This window comes from Canis lupus, chromosome 21 (assembly GCF_003254725.2).
Source record: "Canis lupus dingo isolate Sandy chromosome 21, ASM325472v2, whole genome shotgun sequence".
In the NCBI taxonomy this organism is placed as follows: domain Eukaryota; kingdom Metazoa; phylum Chordata; class Mammalia; order Carnivora; family Canidae; genus Canis; species Canis lupus.
In genome coordinates, this window is record NC_064263.1 from 46577923 (window position 1) to 46600686 (window position 22764).

Genomic DNA, 22764 nt, shown 5'->3' on the forward strand with positions numbered 1-22764 from the left:
TAACCCTTAAAAAGATGAAAAATCTGTAGCTGCTGGATGGCTCAGTCACTTCAGCCTCCGACTCCTGATTTCAGCTCAGGTCGTGATCTCACATTCATGAGATCAGGCCCTGCATTGAGCTTCGCACTGGACATGGAACCTGCTTACGATTCTCTCTCTCTCTCTCTCTCTCTCTCTCTCTCTCTCTCTCTCTCCCTGTCTCCCCCCCACCCCCCTCTGCTCTATTCTGGCCTGCTCACATGCCCTGTCTCTAAAAAACAAAACAAAACATAAAGATGAAAAACCTAAGTGACTATTAAATCTTAAGAGGTAGGTAGTGAAGATAGTTCTATGTACAAAGATAACAGGAGAAATCAAAAGGGGAGAAATAGACCACTTTGGGAGAAAAAAATTAAGATTGCATACATCAAAAGTATCATAAATAGACACAAACAGAAGGAAAACTAGGATATTTTTAAACCTACAATCTGAGCAACATTGCAGAGTTAGAACATTGGTTATGCATCCCCTTGTTAGAGTTTACAAGCTTTCAATATAGGAATAATATATATTGAATTGTCTTTAAAAACTCCAATTGTGTGCTTTGTTGTATGATGACTATGAATATTTACCAAAAAGCCCCACATTAGTTGAGTGAATCAAGATAACTCCTCATTTGTGTAAATCATTTCATAGTATTGAAATTCTAAGAAACGAGCTTTTTAGAATTTCAACTCTTCTCTAAAGAAGAAAAATTAGCCAAAGGTTCCTTTCACACTGAGACAGCTGTACCCCTTCTCTACATGACAGGAAAATAAAATAGGAAGTGATGTTCAAAAGGTGGGGATTGTAAGTGAAGAACCCTCAAACCTGATGTATTCATTCATTCGGTTATTCATTCATTCTGCATAAATTGTGTTCAGTTTGCTCCTAGTGCTCACATCTACTCTCTTTAGAGTCATTATGCATGAGCTGTACCTTCCTACTACATGATCTGCTCCTGCAGAGACAATACAAAGTCCGGGTCCTGTGGGTTTCATCGAGTTTTCTGTTCTCCTTTAGCCCGCCTGTCTCAAAGGACCCGAGTTACAAAGACAGAAAAACCTGAGCATAATGAGGCAGATGTCATTGGAAGAGCTGTAAGGGTTTAGATTCAGATGGCTAAGAACACACGGCACTTATGTCAGAAGTAACAAACATTCATCTGTAAATCAAGGCCAGTTATGGTGAGTTCAGAGGGCTATCACACCTGTCCAGACTCAGGCCCAGCAGGGAGAGTCCACTGACCAAGCCTGGAAAAAGAAATGGCTTCTGAGCATCAGGAAGTCCTTTGAGTAGCACGCCAGGCCTCTAGAATGTAACACTCAAATACTATCGTCTTTAAAGGGAATACAGATCCTAGTGGGTCTGTGACTACATTAACTAGGATCCAGATGATAGTCAAAAAAAAAAAAAAATGCTGCTGTTTAGAGACGTGCTTTCAGAAACCAGAATCAATCGCAGATTTGCAACTACAATTATTTTATAACACAAAAATATGCCAACATAATAAAACAGCATTAAATGTAAGGCCAAATAAAGTTCCATATTTTTAAATGAGCGTGTTCGTGCTAATACAACAAAGTTTGAATTGAAAGAAACATTCTTTTACATTACACGTCCCCCTCATTTGTACAAATCCATTACATCTCCTACCCTGAAGGACTTATCCGTGAACAAAACAGAGAAATGCACCTGACGTATTTAAGGAATTGTTAGTGTTTTATGACTTCTTAGCAATAAACTATGTTTCTTTTAACAGAATAAAAGTCTGAAGAACAAACTCTTGTCAGGAAGCAAGCTGTGTGGCATCCATGCAGAAGAGGTGAGTACATATTCTAGCTTCAATGGGATGTATAGTGCCGAAGTAGTAGTGCCAAATTCTTCTGTATTAACCCAGAAATCTGGAGACTTCTTCTTTCACTAATATAAATGAAAACACTGGAATAGAAAAATGAAAACAGATTTTAAACTTTTAGGCGTTTTTGGATATTTTAAAATTGTATAACAACAACAACAAAAAAAGGGCAGCTAAGCATCACTTCCCTAAAGAGATTTTATGGATTCCTTCCTTAACTGGATTATCAGGATTTTTCTTAATAGCAAATACCTGGAGGTCCACGAAGTTTTCATTTTTTGAACTATTTATGTGATGATGTCTACAGAGTTTTGCAATGACAACTAAATGTCAGAATGAGGATTCCGGGGTTCACCATAAGCCTCAAGAAACAAATCCAATCATTGGTTCTACTTGCTAGGCAGGAAAATTACTGCATGTGTTTCTTAGTGGTGGTGGCAGGGGAGTCCTTCTGGTTAATCCAGATTTAAGTAAAATCAATTTCCTGTACTTCTGATTTCCCAAATCCATCGGTGCTTTATGATCCTCTATTTAATGTCACAGACACGGAGCTCATGTAATTCTTCGTGATAGTAACGTGATAGTAGAGAGAGTGTCCTATGTACTAGTCAGTGCTTATACCTGGAGAAGAGACCTCGGTCACTGTGTTAGCCGAATCCTCCAACAAGCACACCAGAGATGAGAGTCTTTGTGCAAGGGATTTATTAACGGACAAACCTATGAGCAATAAAGAGCAAGCATGAGAGTCTTTAGGCCACAATGTAGATCTGATGTTTGCGAAGGAAGGGGGAAGGATGACAGTTTAGATAGAACAAGAAAAGTGGCTCACACAAGCTAAGTTTAACCCCTTTCCCACAGTAGTTAGAAGTAAGGCACAAAACTGGTGAAGTACCTCTATAATCTCCAATTGTGGAACCACCTTTTGTTTCAATGACCTTTTCTTGCTATTATTACCCTCTAGCAGAAGGAATGGGGAAGATTACCTGGTGACTCACAAGCATTGCTTTTTAGAAGTCCAACCAGGAGGTAGTGACGCATGTCTTACCGTACCCTGTCTGCCAGGCCTAGGTCACACGCCCAGCCAAACTGAATGGTATCTGGAAAATGTCGTTAGGTTGGTAGGTTGGTGGCCATGTGACTATCCAGATCTTGTTTTTGTTTTTTGTTTTTGTTTTTTGTTTTTTGTTTTTGTTTTTTGTTTTTTTTTTAGTGAACAAGCTGAGAATATTCCCTGATGGACTTGTAAAAGTCATTGCCATAAACACTCAAGTTAGAGTCTAACATGAAATAGAATAACCTCTGCTTATAATGCCTTCACAATATTACACATGAAATGAGTAGAAGTGCTCAATACATGGAAACTAAAGGTTGATGCTCCTTAAATGAATAACCAGTGGAATGGCTTGTAGATTTGGGCCAGTGTAGTGTTTTGTTTTGTTTTTTGTTTCTTTTTTTTGTTGTTTTTTTTTCTCATTATACTTTTCTATCCAAATAGACATAGACACATTGTCTAATTTACTAGGTTTCTAGAAATATTAATGTGTAGCATACAGTCTCTGGATATTATTTATAAGAGGGTGAGCAAGTGGAACCAATTTTTGAATAAGGATTATGTGGACTGAAGCCATTACTTGAGGGTTCCCATGTTCCCAGTCTCCACGACACTCCCAAAAGAGAGATGGCCTCTAGGATAAGTTGTCTGTGCTGTACAGAAACAAACAAACAAATGAATAAATAAGCAACAATAATAATCTGGGTCTGTCTGTATTTTTTAGACCCTTACTTCAAGTATTATTCATTTTTTAAAAATTTATCTCAATTCTTTAGAAAATATATTGTATCTACATTTTAATTTATGAATTCCTAGATGCTTCATATATTAGCACTGCATAATGTTGAAATTAATTTATTCATTTGACCTATCTCTCTATGGAAAAAAAAATAGAGTTTAACATTCTGGGCGATAGAGGCATATGTTTCTGTTTTTGCTTTTTTTTTTTTTTTTTTTTTTTTCTGTCACAAAAACACTTCCCAAGAATGCAATAATAAATGCAGTTATTTATTTTAACACCACCACTACTACCAAAACAAAACAGTGATGTCGTCTATCAGCTTAGGAGCTACAATGAGCTGTCTTCTAAATCAGTGACCCTAAACTATTCATAGATAAATAAGTATCCAAATCCCATTGACACCTAATGGAGTGCCAATATTTTAATTTGCCGAGGTAGGATATTGAAAACAGTAGAGTCTACTACAAATACCACTACCATCATATTCACTATTATTTCATGAAGGGAATGCTACTTGGACATGGATTGTGGAAAAGAAAAACCTCAGAAATTAGCTAAAATGTTCTATCATGGCCACCTTCTTTGTCTTCACCTTCTCCATCTTTTTATTATACTCACAATCATCACCACCATCATCAAACTTCATTTTACTGTAGACTTGTGAAAACTTCATGACACAAACATGTAAAATCGCATTTATAAATCACTAGTTTTAAAAATTACTAAAATCCCCAATATAGTAATAGCTCAATGGTTTGAAGATTACCCCTCTGACAGTTTTAATTTTTCAAAATGATGCTCTAGGAAGCTAAAAGAAAACAAAGTGTCAATGGGGTTTTAGATCAATGCGCTTTACAAATGCACTCAGCTTAAAATGTATTTATTCTTTGCATATTCTTGTCAGATCGTTAGATAGGATTTTGCTTTTTAACTCACTGAACATTAGAAGATGGCTGGAATATACAATGCAGAGAAGTGATGGGTGACTGTGATGAAAATTTCTAAGAAAAAAATATTTATAAACAACTTTATGTAAGGAAATTAGCTGTTCTTGCTCATTTAGTGCCGAACAAAGATGTGTGGGCTTTTATTATGTAGCTCCTGAATGAATCACTGCATAATACAAAAATTGATGTTTTAATAATTCAAGTTACAAATAAAAGTTTATATTATCTTTTATGTATTCAGCATAAATATGCATTAAAACGAACACCCAAAATGGTTAAAATTAGTCCTTTCTGACACTTAAAATATAGAGCATTAATTATTTGGAAGAATAGAAGTGAAATTGGGCAAACCATGCACACCATATGTGGTGGTAATCTTTCATTCCCCATTGATATTGGTCAAATTTAGTTTGGAAAAATAAATAAATAAAATCTGTTTACTAAAGAGACTATCCTGGCTGTAAATTAGCCCTGGACCACAGATTGGAACAGCAGGGAGACAATGAACTGTGCGTTTGAAGTTGGAGAAGATAACAGAAATAATTCTTTATTGAAATCAGTAGCACAAAATTAAGTATAGCCATGGAAACCAGCAAATGTCTTGGAGATGAAGGTAATGTAATGAGAGAGAGATGCTGTGTCCGGAATATCGCTATTTGGGGTTACTTGGGGAATGTTGTGGCAGGAGAAGAGAGTTGCAATAAATGTAGACTCCTGCAGTAGAGGTGTGAATTCAGGGCACCGATGAGTTTTTACTCTTAGGAGGTAGGACCGACCATACACATACAACAATGGCTCTTCAGCTTCTTCTGCATTATATCATGCATTTCACTTTCACTAAACCTATCAAGGGAAAGAGGATTCCTTTTTCATGGAAATGAAAAAAAAATAGTAGTTAGTTTGTAAGAAACCACAAATCCTTGCTTCTTCTAGGTATAGAGTTTAATCGCATAGTTCTGAATTGTTAGTGTTGAACTCTTTCTCCCTGCCTCCCTTCCTTCCTCCTTCCTTCCTTCTCTCTCTGTCTCAAATCATCACTCTCCCCCCTTCATTTTCCTCTCTCCCTCTTCCCTTGTCTCTTCTTCCTTTCCTTTATTTCTTTTCATCCGCTCTTATCAATTTCCTGGTTCACTAGATCACAAGATGCAGTTGGTTCATGGTAGGGATGTCTGGGAAAACCGTTTCTAATAGTTGATCCTTGTGCTGGTGCAAGACAGAACGTGTAAGATTCTGCTCTAATTGACGGTGCTTCCAGAATTAGACACTAATCTAGGAATTATGACACCATCAGAACACAGTGTCCCATGTGGCAAACTCCGCTACCTTGCATCATTAGCCGTGTTCTGTATGTAATAGGAAACCGATTCCGAGTGTAGCCACAGCTGGTTCAGTGAAAGACTCATATACGTTGAATGGAAGCTTGGAAAATTATATTTCAAAAATATGAGTGGGCTCCATTTGTTGACGAGGACCTTCGTCACAGCTTACTGGGATATAATAGTCCCACGAAGATCTTGTGGTTAGTATGTACTATGGCCAGCGACTTTTAAAATTGAAGTTTGAGATAAAGTTTACATACAATTCATCCTTCTTAAGTATACAGTTGGATGGGTTTGACCAATGTATGTGTTAAGGATAGAGAACATTTCAGCATCCCCAGAGTTTTCTCTTGCTGTTTTATAATCTCTACCACAAATCCCCAGCCAGTGTCACCTACTGGCCTGATTTCTGTCCCTCTTTTTTTTGTCTTTTTTTTTAGAATACCGTATAAATGGCATTATACAAAAGATAGCTTCTAGTGACTGGAGAATTTCACATAGCGCAATGCTTTTGAAATCCGTCCGCACTGTTGCAAGCTTCAGTACTTATATTCTAGTATTTCATGAATGTACCATAAAGTGTTTGCTCTTCACCAGTTAATGGACATGTAGGTCATTTCCAACTTCTGACTCGTACGAAAAAAGATACTATAAGCATTTACATATATTATAATTTCTCTTGGTCAAATACCTAGAAAGAAATGCTATACAATGAATGCCCTTTGTGTATGTTTGACTTTATAAGAAACCACCAAACTGTTTCCCAAAGTGACTATACCATTTTGCATTCCTATTCAACTCTTTCATTATTTTTTTCAATTATCATTTTTTATGTGACTATGATCATCTATTTGTGTTTTTATTCTCCTACTGAGGAGTCAGTACCTGTGATTTTACATACAGGAAGACAAATAACTGAGGTCCTTATGTTGGAATGTTTGAAATTGGGTCTGCTCTGGAAAAATGGAAAGATGAGATCATTATCTGTGACTCACCAGATATACTTCCATATAGTAGTCAAGTGGTGGTGAGAGAAATTTCCTTGTTATAAAGCACTTTTATATTTGGCATAGTTCTCTGAAAAGGTACATTCTTCTACAGAACAAACACCCTTCACCTCAGCATCTTAGCATTCTAGCTGCTTCTTTTTTTTTTTTTTCCTTCCTGTCACATTTGCTTGCTGCCTTCCCTTTGGACATACGTCAAATTCAAACTTGGTTGTCAATTTAAATTTACAAATATTTAATCTTTAAAAAGAAGTGATTGCAAATAAGCAGTGAAAACTGAGGCATACATAGTATATTTAGCGTCTAAAATTGGATTGTTGAACGTGCTCTGGTGACTAAAATTCTCTGTGTGTATGTGTAGTCTTTTTTGGTTGGGGGAGGAGGATGCTGGAGAGAGAAACAATAAACTACTTTTAAAAGGCAAAATATTGCCTTTTAAAAATATGGTTCCTATTATATGTCATCTAAACTCAAATTGAAAAATTAAAAGTTTAAAAGTAAAATTTCTACAAAAAAATAAAATAATATGGTTCCTTTGCAGAGGATTAGGTTTTCTCCTCCTGCCTAGACTGGCTGGATGTCCAACTTCTAGAGCAGAGATTAAACTTTTGCTTGACTGCAAAATTCATTCCTGAACAGCTTAAAACAATTTTAATATTCAAGTTTGAAAGTGTAAATGAAATTAGGCACTAATATATGTTTCTGTTCTTGCAGTCAAAAAAAATCCAAGCCCAGCTGAAGGAGCTTCGTTACGGGAAGAAAGATTTATTATTTAAGGTGAGCGTTTTCCTCACCTCCTTTCCCCCTCTACCTGTCCAATACATAAACTACAATATCATTGAGGTTAAATTTAATTTCTGGATTTTCATAAGAATTACAGCTGTATTTGACTGCATTGAAGGTGCTTTCATTTTCTTGCTTTCTTAGTTAATGGAGACAAATGCAGGTATGGTTTCCAGGGTACATTCTTAATCAAAGGCAGGCGTCATTCCAAAGTGTTTAAAGTCCCTTTGCAACCTTCAGTTACTTTAATTCAGTATTGAGGAATATGGAACTTTCAGAATATTTACATTAAGGACAGGATAGATTGAGAGACTTTCCAGAGATGAGATCCACTGATGATCTACGTTCTTGACTTCCAGAGATCCCTGCATAAATCTCTTAATAGTACTGAGTCTTTACATTTAATCATTGTTGATTGATTTTTCTTACTGATACTTTTCTTTACAAGATTATCAAGTCAAGATCTATGTATAGGTAGACATCTACTACAAACAATGGGATAATGGCCTCCCAAAGATACCCACTTGCTAATTCCTGGCACCTGTGAAATGTATAGCTTATGGCAAAGGAGACTTTGCAGATGTGATTAAGTTAAGGATCTTCAGATAGGAAGGTTATTCCAAAATATCCAGGTGAAACCTAAATATAATCAAACAAGTCCTTTTAAGAGTAAGACAAAAAAGGCCTAAATAAGAAGGTTATGTGGGATCCCTGGGTGGCGCAGCGGTTTGGCGCCTGCCTTTGGCCCAGGGCACGATCCTGGAGACCCGGGATCGAATCCCACGTCAGGCTCCCGGTGCATGGAGCCTGCTTCTCCCTCTGCTTATGTCTCTGCCTCTCTCTCTCTCTCTCTATGTGACTATCATAAATAAATAAAAATTTAAAAAAAAAAAAGGTTATGTGATCACAGAAGCTGGAGGAGGGAAGACAATGTAAAGGATTCCCTTCTATAACCTTCAGAAAGAACCAGCCATACCAACCCCTTGATCTTAGTCCCATAAAATTTATTTCAGACATCTGACTTTCAAAACTGTGAGAGTACTTTTAAAAAATATTTTTTTATTTAATGATTCATGAGAGAGACAGCAAGAGAGAGCAGAGAGACATAGGCTGAGGGAGAAGCAGGCTCCATGTGGGGAGCCTGATATGGCACTCGATCCCGGATCCCAGGATCATGTCCTGGGCCAAAGGCAGATGCTCAACCGCTGAGCCACCCAGGGATCCCGAGAATCTATTTTTTAAAGCCACTTAGTTCATGGTACTTTGTTATAGCAGCAAGATGAAACTTAGATACTTTTTCTATCTCCCTTGAGCAAGAGGAAATAAGAGGTAGGTGTCTAACTGTTGTTCTTATGGTCCACGTGCATTTCCCAATGCAATAGAGTGATGGAATATTAGGCTCTTAGTAGGAGTAATAATTTGTTTAATAAATAATAAGTATGAATTACATTGTATGCAATATTTTTTAAATGTTTTCATTAGAGTGATCAGCCCAACTACAAGTGCAAGTTTTAAGTTAAAGAAGGAGAATTCCTCATTTTATTTAATAGATGGAAAATCCCACAGTTTTTCCAGTGAAAACAATAAGAAATGGCACATTTCTCTTCTTCAGCCCCTTTACTTTGGCTCAGAGTCAAGGTGTTCCTATTACGTCAACCAATATTTTTTTAAAGATTTTATTTATTTATGTGAGTGACACAGAAAATGAGAGAGACATATAAAAATCATGAACAGGGAGAAGGGCAGAGGGAGAAGCAGACTCCCAGCTGAGCGAGGAGCTCGATGTGGGTCAATACCAGGACCCTGAGATCATGACCTGAACTGAAGGCAGATGCCAACCAAGCACCCCCAACCAATATTTATTAAATATTCATTTCATGTGAAGCATGAATCTAGAGATTATCTTGCCATTTGCTCTTATATCAATATGCTTCTTGCCTTTTTTTTCACCTCATTTACACCAAGCTTTCCCCAGCACACCACGAAAACTGTGAATTCTCATTAATGCTTACCGACCCCTGCTTCTCAGCATTTTGTTCGTTATATGTGGTAAGTAGATAAAAGTATAAAACCCAAGGCCTTTTCTTATCTACCTTTAATCTTTCATACTGAGACTCGAGCTCAGGGTATCTTAACTCCTATAGTCAGGTTGGCCTTAGCTCTTTGCAGTCATCAACAATAAATCACTGAAATTGGAAGAGAAAGGGCATGCACATCTGTGTGTATGTGTATTTTCTCATTTGTAGAGAAATTTCTAGTTCTCTGTCAATTAGTTTAACTTCATAATATCAGGAATGCTATAAAACAAATCCAAGCTCTCTAGAACTGATAAGCTTTAGTTGGTAGGCTGAGAAATTTATGTGAAGATAGATCATGTGAAGCTTTTAAAATCTTTTGAATTTCATTTCCCAAATTGAAGAGTTAGCAAAAGAAAATTTGGGAGAAGAAAATGAGGAGATCCAATAATTTTCAGTGATTTACTTCTTCATAATATGCTAGTTGTTGAATATACATTAGTAATTTATCAACTTTCAGAAATTACCCAAATCAGGATTTGTTGAAGTTCTTTATGACTTGAAAATGAGACATTATTTGTAAGCCTTGTTATTTCATGTCAATTTGATAGGAGCACTTATATATGAAACCAGGTGAATTGCGTATGAATAGACCATAAAGTTGAGTAAATTAGGATGCCTTCAGCCATATACACTCTCCAAAAAGCTGTTTAACAGCAAGGTTTGTATTAAATAAGATAATGAGAGGTCTATAAGCATGACATTTTTTTTTTTCCTTAGTCAGTAGCTAAACAATGTCAACGGGACCAAGTTTTTTTAGTTTTCGTACCTTTCCATATCACGATCCTCAACTAAGTTTTGATTCTCCACTGTATATGATAGTGGTTCAAGATTTATATGCTGTTTGTTCAACTTTGTACAAAGAGAAGAAAAGGAAGGGGCGCTTGTCCTTCAGTGTCATAATTCTTGTAAAGGAGATTTTTTAAGATGTTTTCCCAGTCTTGGTCAAGTATCCATGCAAAAGAAGTGAGGCCTTAGTATTTTCAGCTTCCATTGTGAAAACAGTTTCTGCGATGATATCTTCATTCATTCATCTCAATGGCACCCACTCATTTGATTTGCCTCCTACTCTATCAACAATGTACATTTTAAGTCTTACGTAAACATATGTTGAATGAATATATACACACACATATATGGGCACATGCACATACATACATGCATACATAAGTGGACGTGTCATGGCAGTACATAGCAGAAACTCACGTACATAATCCCAGAGGGCATGTGACCACAGAAATGCACCATTCATTTTTGAAAATTACCCACAGAACATCTTTGGTAATATTTTGCTGAACTCTGAGTAGTAGAGGATTCTAGTTTCCCTGAAAATTGTTCAATTTTGAATAGATTTGATAGTTTTTAGTAGAGAGAGACTTTGAAGGAGCATCGGGTCCTGTGGAAGCATTCAATTATATTTTAAAAATAATGGCATATGCTGAAAATTGCCAGATATGTTGATAAATTCAGTATCCTTATTAATGTTTCAGAGCTGGTTTTTGCTTGGGAAGGCTGCCTTAGTGGTAAACATTCTCCACTAGAGGAAGGAGTGAGGTCCTGCTGTTACCCAAGACCCGTATTACTTTTATTCTCCTTGATTCCACTTGGAGATGATATTCTCTGGAATTTCTACTCTCCATTTTGCTGCTCTCTTTTACTTTTATATATACACTTGTTTAATTTCAGAAGTATTATTTTCTCATTGTAGAAAAAAAAATTAAAAAAAAAACTAAAAAAATTCTGGGGCACCTGGGTGGTATATAAATCTTGAACCACTATCATATACACTGGGGAATCATGACTTAGTAAGTTGAGGATCGTGATATGGAAAGGCACAAAAACCAAAAAACTTGGTCCTGTTGAGATTGTTTAGCTACTGAATAATAATAATAGGTTAAGTGTCCCAACTCTTGATTTCAGCTCAGATGATGATCTTAGGGTCCTGGGATTGAGGTCCTTTTCAGGCTCCATGCTCAGTGGGGAGTCCGCTTGTCCCTCTCCCTCTGCTCCCTCCTCCCAATCGCTCTCTCTCTCCCAAATAAATGACATCTTTAAACAAATTTAAAAAATCCACTTAAAATCAATGTATTTTTTAAAGGATTTTATTTATTTATCCATGAGAGACAGGGGGTGGGCAGAAGGAAAAGCAGGCTCCCCAAGGAGCAGGGGGCCTTATGCGGGACTTGATCCCATGACTGAGATCATGACCTGAGGCAAAGGCAGATACTTAACTGACTGAGCCACCCAAGTGTCCACAACACAGAATATTTTGAAATATTTTATATTTCTGTTTTAGTTCCTTTTATACTTGGCATAATCTGCCTTTTGATTAATAGGTTTAAAGTGTATATTATATATTCTGCTCTTCCACATAATTTTAAAACATAAAGCATCCTTCATTTCTTTGTAAAAATCTAAATGAGTAAATTTTCATATGAATATGCCAAAAGTGACTCAACTTTAGCCTTATAAATATTTGTGCACCTGTCTATTCATATGTGTTGTGATTTTAACTTACACTATGATGAAAAATGTGTTATTTCTAACTTGAGACATAATTTTTATTGAACATATGTAACTATAAAGTAATTCACTAAAATTATTGAAAAATTTTGATGTTATTGGTACCTAGTACACTTTTCTGAATTTAGTTTTCTTTTTTAAGTTTATTGAGGAATAATTGACAAATATAATTGTATATATTTAAAGTGTACAGCATGATGATTTGATATACATAAACATTGTGGAATGATTACCAAGATCAAGATTATTAACACATTCATCACTTCACATAATTATTTGGGTGTGTGTGGTGAGCATGATTTAGAGCTACTCTCAGTGACAGTTATATCGTGCTGTACATTTGGTCCTTAGAACCTATTCTTATAAATGAAAATTCCTTTTTTTTTAAAGATTTGTTTACTTATTTATTTGAGAGAGGGATAGAGAGGGAGAATAAGTGGGCGGGGGCAGAGGGAGAGGGAGAAGCAGGCTGTCTGAGGAGGAGGGGGCCCGATGCGGGGCTTGTTCCCAGAACCCTAAGATCATGACCTGAGCCGAAGGCAAACACAACCAGCTGAGCCACCAAGGGACCCCTATAAATGGAAGCTTCTATGCTTTGGCATCCATCACCCCATTTCCCCACTCTCCCTGCCCCTGGTGACCATAGATTCTGTTTCTATAAAACTAGCTTTAAAAAAGAAAGATTCCCGTATATAATAATACCATAGTAATGAAATCTGGTATTTGTCTTTCTCCTTGGTTTATTTGGTTGGCTTATTTCACTTACCCTAATGTCCTCCATGTCTATCTATGTTGTCATAAATGTCAAGATTTTTTTTTTCCTTTTTATGATTGAATAACATCCTGTTGAGCATACCACAGTTTCTTTATCCAGTTATCCACTGAAGGACATGTGAGTGGATTACATGTCTTGGCTACCGTGTATTATGCTATGGTGAACACAGCTATGCAGATACTCTTCATGAGATTGATTTCATTTTTGCAAATATATACACAGAAAGAGGATTGCTGGATCATGTGGTAGTTCTCTTTGTAAATTGTGTGTGTGTGTGTGTGTGTGTGCAATGTAGTGATTTGACAGTTCTCTACATTACACAGCAGCGCTCACCGTGATAAATGTACCTACCATCTGTCACCATCTAGTGTTATAATACTGTTGACTGTATTCCCTATGCTGTCCTTTTCATTTCCAACCAAGACTTATTTTATAACCAGAAGTTTCATTTTAATTTTTAAGGAGCCAAGGTACTGCTTTCCATAATAGCTATACTAATTTACATTTCCACCAACAACGTATAAGAATTCCCTTTTCTCCACATCCTTCCCAACATTTGCCATCTCTTGTGATTGAGAATAACAATCCTAACGGATTTTGATCTGCATTTCTGTAATGATTAGCGATATTGAGCACCTTTTCATGTACTTGTTGGCCATTTTGGGTATTGACACCTTTACTGCACATATGGTTTGAAAATATTTTCTTTTGCTCTGTAGGTTGCCTTTCTAATGTATTGATGATTTCCTTTCAGTACAGAAGTTCTTTAGTTTGATGTATTCTGCTGGTTTATTTTGCCTTGCGTTGTCTTTACTTTTATCTTCTTATCCAGAAAAATCAATTAGGACCAATGTCAAGAATCTTTTTCCCTATGTTATATTCCAGGAGTTTTATGGTTTCAGGTCTTTAAGTATTTAGTCTGTATCAAGTTAATTTTTTATGAATGATAAAAAGATAGGGAAGCAGTTTTATTCTTTTGCATGGGAATGTCTAATTTACCCAGCACCATTTATTGAAAAGACTATTATTTCCTCATTGTCTATTCTTGGTGCCTTTGTTGCAAATAGATCAACGGTGTATACATGGGTTTATATTTGTGCCCTCTCCTCTGCTCCACTGGTCTGTCTGTCTGTACGCCGGTAGCATGATGTTTACTATATAGCTTTGTGATATAGCTTGAAATCAGGAAACCTCATACCTCCTGCTTTGCTCTTTCTCAAGATTGCCTTGGTGGTTCAGAATCTTTCAGGATTCCATACACATTTCAGGATAGTCTTTTGTTTCTATTTGCAGAAAATAACACTGGGATTTTGAAAGGGATTGCACTGAATCTGTAGGTCTCTCTGCATGTTATAGACCTTCCCTGATGGTGGTGCGTTCAAGCTGTGCATTGGAACCTGGGGGTGGTGTTCACAGCAGCAGTAGCAGCAGCAGCAGCACAGGCCCAGTACTGGCAGCCCAGTACCATGACTTGGGACCCAGGAGCAGGGCTCAGACCGTCAGCCAGGTGGTTCTCAGCAATGATGGGTCGGAGCCAGGACCTGGGAATGTGGAGGGCAGGGCTCCGAGAAGTGGCAGCTTGAGTCACAATTATGGCAAAGCACCGAGGCATCCCAATCCTGGAAAGAGGGGCCGGGGGACCCTGGGGGCAAGGCTCACTGCAAGGACAGCTGCAGCCCTGAGGAGGAGATGCAGCAGCAGGGGCTCCGAAGGCTCCATCAGCTGGGATCCGCCTTGGAGAAGACTGTGGCCATCCTTGGTACCAAAGGCTGCGAACTCCCGCAGGGGTGAGGCTCACTGGGACTCTTCTGCTCTGCCTCTCCCTGTGGGGTGACATTTCTCTGTGCGGATTCCTCCTGCCACTGAGCTGCTCTGGATTGGGGGATTTGCACCAGAGATAAAATGCTTCCTATGGTGTTCTGTGCTTGGCCAGCCTCGGTTTTTGAGTCCCACAGTAGTTTGGCTGCTTCTTCATTGTAGGTCACAGCTTTCCCTGAGCTATTTTCATCAGTTTGTAGCTGTTTTGCTGTTTTTGTGGGGAGATGAGTGTTGGGACCTCCCAGCCCGCCCCCCCCTTGCTGAGGTCACCTTTCTCATTAAAATTGTGACAGCTGGCTCTCCCATTAGTACAGTAAGAAAAAGAAGTGTATTTAACTACGACTTCTTCAGTCCCGGATATTCTCATTAAAGAAACAAGAATGCATGAACAGGTAAGTAAATATATTAATCTGCTCAGGCTGATGTAAAAAATATCATGGAAATAAATGTCATAGACTTGGTGACTTAAACAGTAGGGATTTACTTTCTCAGTCTAGAGGCTTGCAATTCTGAGACCTAGGTCTGGCTGTGTTTGGTTTCTGCTGAGGTCTCTTTTCCAGGTTTGCAGACAGGCACCCTTTGATCACGTCCTCACTTGGAGAGTGAGCCAACTCTCTGGAATCTCTCCTTCTCAGGACAGTAATCCCTCCCTGACCAGGTCCCCACGCTTAGGACTTTATTTTACCTTAATTACCTCCTGCAAGGATAGTCACATTGGGGGTGAGGCCTTTAATGTGTGTATTTTGGAAGGGGCGGGCACGGTTCAGTCCACTGCTGTCATTAAGTAAATAATGCGTTCAAGAAAGCAGTAACAAACTGCGTTGTTGTGAGAGATTACAAAAAGAGAATTACTGCTTGAATTTGCCATGAAAATGACTACTGGGCCACTTGAACATTTTTTTTTTTTTAATGTAAGCCATTTAACTTCATTTGCTCACTTTTGTTTGATAATTTCAAAACAATTTCCGCAATGGTCCCAGTCACCAAAAATTGACTTTATCAACTTCCTGGCGATGTAGGAAATGATGGACAATTTGAGAATCTATGATCAGATTCTCAAAAGGAGACATTTCTGAGTTTAACTGGAAGTTAGGTCTGAACTCACTTTCACGTGTTATAAGCTGTGTGGTAAATACAGCCTGGCAGGGAAGCTTCATGTGTATACATTTTGACCAGGACAAGTTTCCTTAACTGATTTTCTTTGTGTGGAGACTGACTTTTTATCTTATGCCTTTGCTGAAGGTTTCGTTCAAGATGTGTTGCTAACATTTGGTCTTTTATACCCTAAGTGTAATGTCAGTCTTCACTGAATATTGCATTTATAGGAAGTTATTATTATATTATTATTATACATTATTATATACAATAATGCATGGCATGTTATTGGTAAATATGTGCAAAATATGTTTTTAAGGAATCGCACTGCCTCTATCTAACTGCATAATCTTGTAACTGTAAAACAGAAAATCTTGAGTAATAATAACAAATGGCACATATTGAACACTAACTCTGCACTTGTAAGAGATTTTGCTCTGTATTTTATGTGCATTAGCTCATTTACTCCTCAAAACAATTTAGGTATGTATGATGTATTGAGGTATTGGGCCTATTTGTGTACGTATACATATGCACATATATATACAGACCATAACGTGTGTGTGTGTGTGTGTGTGTGTGTACAAAGGGAGACAAATTAATGGTCCTCAATATAGTATATAACTGAGGAAGGATTCACATCTCTCGTATGTATTCCCAGGCAGGATCTATGTCAGTCCTCCTTCACCGCCTTTTGTTGTTTTGCTTTTTCTTATTTCCTGTAGTCTCCCTGGTGGCTGGCTCCCCATGTGGTTGTGCGTCTGCTTTCTTCACTATATAAACTCTTGTCAGTCTTCCTACTTGCTTACTAGTTGTAGCAAACGTTGAATATTCCATCTTGCTTTGTGCCCTGGGATTTATGCATCTTGGTCGATGTCCTGATCTTAGGTCCCGATCTTCGAATTTGGTCCCAATACCCAGCCTTTACCCCACATTCCAATAGGCTGAGACATTCAATTTGTGTGCATTCTATCGTTTCACGAAAAGAACTATGACATATTATACCTTCCCTGAGTGATACTGGTCTTGTAATTATTTCTGTTATTTATTGAATAAGACCAATTAAGTAATATCATGTGTCCTTCAGTATTTGAAGTAAAATGGCTAATTAGTCAAATCATTGCTTATAAGGGGTTGACAGCCTAGTGATAAAAAATAATATAGTCTATCTTTTTATAACAGATGTACATTACATTAGTCTCAAGTATACAACACGGTGATTCAAGTTTTCTGTATGTTACGCTGTGCTCACCACAAGTGTAGCTGCCATCTGTCGCCACACAGCGCTGTTACCATACCCTTGACTCTATGCCCTATGCTGTGCTTTTATTCCCATGATTTCTTCCTTCCCTAACTGGAAGCCTGTCTCTCCCACTCTCCTTCATCCATATTGCCAGTCCCCCACACCCTTCCCTCCTGACAACTATCATTTTGTTCTCTGTGTTTAGAGGTCTGATTTTGCTTTTTATATGTTTATTTATTTGTCTTTCGGGATCTGTATATGGATGAAATCTTATTTGTCTGTCTCAGTCTGATTTATTTTACTTAATATCATACCCTCTAGGTCCATCCATGTTGTTGCAAATGACATGATCTTGTCCTTTTTATGGCTGTGTGTTATCCCATTGCCTCTGTGTGTGTGTGTGTGTGTGTGTGTGTGTGTGTGTGTATACACATATATATATATATATGTCTTTCTTACCCATTTGTATATTTGTGAACACTTAGGTTGCTTCCATATCTTGGTTATTATAACTTTTAAAGATCACAAGTGTTGGCTAATAAAAATTGCTAGAGATTTTAGCTGTTCCCTTAGATTTACAAGCTTAAGTTCACTTTATGATTTTTCACTATGGAAGGAGACAAGATGGCCTTCGCATTTCACAAAAATAGGAAACAGCATGAGAATCACTATGCCTTATATATACTTAACATTTTATACTGTACCCAGTACTGTTACCAACATTATTGCATCCTCATCACAACCCCTATGAGACAGAGAAGGGAAGTTGTGGGAATCCATCTAACAGTGAAGGAATTGAGGCCTTTAGAAGTTTGACAATGAAGGCTACCAAAATATTTATTTAAAAAGCAAATTTGTTAATAGATTGAAATCATCTTAGTAAATTCATTCGTTAATTCATTCCTTTAAAATCGCTCTGACCTGTTGGAGTATCATGTCAAGTATATATGACAGAGATTTATGGTTATTACTTTGATAACTCTTTCACAGTATATATTTACATCATTGTATCAACATTCTGACATTTATTCCAGCACATTTGGTGACAGACTAGATATGCCCAGTCCCTCTGAAATTCAGACATCAACGTGGCATGTGTTCTCTTTGGTATTTTCTCTAGGAACCAGATGTGCTCAACCTGGTATCCTCACGGTTGTTTGCTCCTGAAAGCAGAAACATTGCCACATGAATTTCCTTGTATGAATACCAACAAATGTCAGATTATTTCCTGATGATTTGAATCTTCTATAAGCAGTTGCCCCATAATTTTTAAACCCCTGGGTAATTTAAGGTAATTTTTGTGCATCTGCCTCTCATTATCTTACATTTATCTCATTTTTGTGTTAAACCAGTTTTTAATGAGCAAAAGCATTTTTAGTGCCAATCATTTGTTGCAAGTGTCAAATTAACTTCAGTTAAGTGAGCTTTGGCCCTAGAATGTAGGCATCTTGGAGGAAAGGTTAGGAGGGTTACGATTTTGCTTTCTTACTTGATTTGACAAACCTTAAGGTTTTCAAAACACATTCATTTGTGACTCAAAATAATTCTACAAGTCACTTGGGGCAGGTAATCATGTCATCTTATCCTGCCTCAGAAAAACAAAGCCTGGAGATGTTAAAAGACTTGTCTGAAATCACAAAACGAATAAGTGGCGGAGTTTTATTCTAATCTCAGTCTTTGACTCCACTATATTACATTTCCCCCATTTATGTTTTATTTTGTTTCTTAGCATTATTTATAGATTATATTTTCAAGAAATATTTCCTAATGCACTCAGAGATCTAAAGAGCAGACATGGTTAGCTGGAAATTTAACTCGCTGACAAACAACAACAACAACATAATGTCTGTTGGCCACTAAAACTCAATGCATTTCCTTAAAAACATAAGCATTTTTCCATGCAAAAATATGCTGCTTTCAGTTTAGAATTAGAAATTGCTCGGAAGAGAGGTTTCTTTTCTGACTCCCTGTATTCTCGTGATCCACCCCCTCCGTTTTTAGAACTACAGGATAGAGGTATGTTCTATGGGTAGGACAAGAGAGAGATTTGATCTTCTCCAAATCAAATCAACTTCTCAGCCTTGTTTGGTCCATGCATACCACACAAAAGCCAACAAGCCTCATTTATTTCTTCATTATTTACCTGATGATAGAGTAGACATTCAACCTATAAAGGGACACAGACAGATGTTTCCTGTCAGAAGTTGGAACAAGTTGAAAATTTATTAAACATTATTTTCCCCAAAAAAAACAGTGGGATTCTCCAAAATCCAATTTGGGACTTCTTAAGAAAACAAGCTCAGGGTTTTAAAGTGATATATCTGTGATGACACAACTTTAATCTGAATTTCCTGACTTCATGTTCACTCCCATGCTGAAAGTTATGGAATGAGTAGGTCTTATCTGTCAGGCGCTGAGCAAAGTTCTTTGCATTTGAATAAGGCCCCTTCCTGCTTTAGTGAGGGATTTGAAGTCAATGGATGCACTTCTGGAAGGTATTGACTCCTCAGAATTCGCTCATAATTTTCATAGGTTTTCAGATGACATTTTTCCGAGAATGAAGCTTCTGTAAATTATGGGATTATCAAATGTTCTATAAACATCCAAAGATTAACAGTTCAAGAACCATGGCTTTGCATATTGGCCCTTACCTTCCCCCATGCTAAGCTGTTACTGGGAGTAAGTCATCTTGCTTAATCTATTTACTTATTAGAAAACGAAGCTGTAGTCTCTGCCGGGCTGATGGCCATGTTAGAATTGATTTTTAGAAAGTGTTTATAACTTCAAATAATGTTTTTAAATTTTACCATCGAACCAAATTTTACCATCAGTTCAGGATTTGAGGAAACTGTTGTGCTGTATCACATAGGAGGACAAAATATTTTAAGTGCACTTGCAAATACATTTTACAATGCGTATATCTTTGCGTATCCCCACCCCACATCCTATGCCAGTTCCATAATTGGCTAATGCGTCATGGTGCTCTTTCCCACCAAGCTTGGATCTAGCCTCAAAACCATTCACCTTCCAAGATGTGAAGCAGATCCTAAAAGCCATCATAGTTGGTACTCAGGATAAACCTGTTTGCCATTCCTGAAAGAGCCCTGAATATTTTGCCTGTAACCTATAGTCTTCAGTTTCTACTGGAAGATTACCTCACCATTTTCTTACTGTCACAGTAAATAATACGTGTTACATGTGTTTCAAAGAGAAGTGGTCTTCATGCTTCACGAAGTGGTCTTCTTTCTAGAGAATGTTAGAGAACAAGGCCCAAGTGGGAATCATTGTGTAGAGAATCAAAATGAAGACCATGCACTTTTGATCAGCTCTAGAACATTCTCCCTTGTTCTGAGGGAATAGAGTGAGCCTTGGGTCGCTGACCTTTCCTACATGTTCTCGTCCTATTTATCATGTTGCATGTGTGTCTTGGCCTAACAAGCTACGTCCCCCACCTCCAAGACTGAGAGGGGCCCCAGTCATTTCCTTATTAGTTGCAGCTGGCTGCACATATCCTTGCTTGGAGCATATGTAGAACAGTGGCACCATCATGAGAGCTTTGGGGGAAATCACTCTCCTTCTGAGACTTGCTCAGTATATTACCATTTTAAACCAAAGCACAACATGGATGCACTGATTTCTTTAGGTCCTAATGGTTTCTTTTTCAGTATCTTTAAATAAATGAATAATTATAAATGTACATATATATATACATATATGTATATATATATATATAATATTTCAATGTGAGGCATTTTCTATTTCTTCTGAGCACACTGAAAAGTTCAATACATGCTTCTGATCAGAACTCATATTAGGTTCTAATTTATAGATTAGAAATTATGGCCTTTATAGAAATTATGGCCTTTTATAGAGTCAAATTTGAGTACCCCATAGAAGTACTGCTCAGAGACATACAACATCCTCAAATAGCTTTTCATCTCTAAAATACAGAACAATGGCAGTAATATCTCTATTCCAAACACATAGTCCTTTATTTTTAATGTGAAATAAAAAGAACAGTGAAGAAAACATGCAGCAATTTCACTCATTATGCAATTTTTTAAAGAATGTCTTGTTTTCCATATCCTTTATCTTAATGGCAATGCCAAATATAATTTCAGAAAACAAGAGCAAGTTATTGTTCTTCTTTGAATACTTCTTCTTTTGGCAACACATTTAGATGCTCCCCTTTGTCATGGCAGGACACATTTTGGAAGTATATTTGTGACTTGATTTATTTCATTTCATTGCTGTTACTCAGTTACCAGGGTGTTTGTGAACCTACACATAAAAACAGAGAAGAAGCCAATTACCTCTGAAGGTAATTGCATAGAAAGCTGCTGGAACAGACACAATTTAGAGGAATTTTAAAAAGGAGACTTCTCCATAAATTTCATAGTTTATACCAGAAATGTACAGCTTCTGAAGGCACAAGCAGAATGCCGAAGCAGTACCTATTGGGAGTGTCACTCCAGCAACACTCCCATGCCTTCATTGGCCTTAGTCTATCTCTCTCTTTCTCTCTCTCTCTTACATATTTGTAACAAACGAATTTTTTATTTTTAAAATTTAAATTCAATTAATTAACATATAATGTATTATTGATTTCAGAGGTAGAGTTCAGTGATTCATCAGTCTTATTTAATACCCAATCCTCATTACATCACATGCCCTCCTTCATGCCTGTCACCCAGTTACCCCATCCCTTGCCGCCCCCCGCTCCAGCAACCCTCAGTTTGTTGCCTCGAGTTAAGTGTTTCTCTCTTCTGATGATAGTTGATTTTCTTTTTAAAGATTGGGCAGAGATTTTTCTTAATGAATTCATTTTAATTTTGTTTTTTTTGCTTAATTTTTTAAATTGACATGTGTTAAATTAATTGCACTCATATAAAAATGTATAGTTGATTCTGTTTATATATTATTCGATTCCCACAGAGACGCCAAGCTCATCTCTATAAAGTAGTGTGTTCTCCCCCACAGTCTATTTGTTTTGACTCCTTCTTTATTCTTTGTCTCTATTTGTCCTTTCTATTATCTGTGCCCACTCTTGTAAGACTCCTTCAGAAGGAGAGTTTAAGTTCATGATATAATTGTTTTTCAGCCCTGGGAACATTTGCAGCTAGCGTAGAATTCAATTTATTGTTAATAGTAAAATAAACAGGGAAGGTGAGTGGGGTGTATTATTGGAGTAGGCGGTGAAAATCATTTCAGTGCTCTGAACCCATGCTACTTAGCCAGAAGCCAAAATTTACAGTCACCAATATGCACTTCTCATTTTTTTTTTTTTTTTTTTGCTCAATTGTATCATCGCTTCTTTTGTCAAAGTCGTAACTGGAATATCCTACCATCCTGTCCCCCAACTGGTATATCCTACCATCCTGTCCCCCAGTCATTGCTACTCCACCTTTAAAATAGAGATAAGAACATTTTCTGAGGCTGAAAATACCCATGTGGGTTATATTAAGTGATGTGTAGAAACTCTATGAATGTGTAGCTAAAATCTTTGTGCA

The 22764-nt window shown here is 37.3% G+C and overlaps 1 protein-coding gene across 2 annotated transcripts in view; it reads left to right on the forward strand.

Moving 5' to 3' along the window:
- LUZP2 (leucine zipper protein 2) overlaps nucleotides 1-22764 on the forward strand; it is a 477909-nt gene that overhangs the window by 335622 nt on the left and 119523 nt on the right. For both annotated transcript variants that reach the window (XM_025459793.3, XM_035703666.2), the window contains exons 6-7: nucleotides 1781-1843; nucleotides 7657-7719. In XM_025459793.3, coding sequence (XP_025315578.1) covers nucleotides 1781-1843; nucleotides 7657-7719 — 126 coding nt within the window. The remainder of the gene's footprint in view (nucleotides 1-1780; nucleotides 1844-7656; nucleotides 7720-22764) is intronic.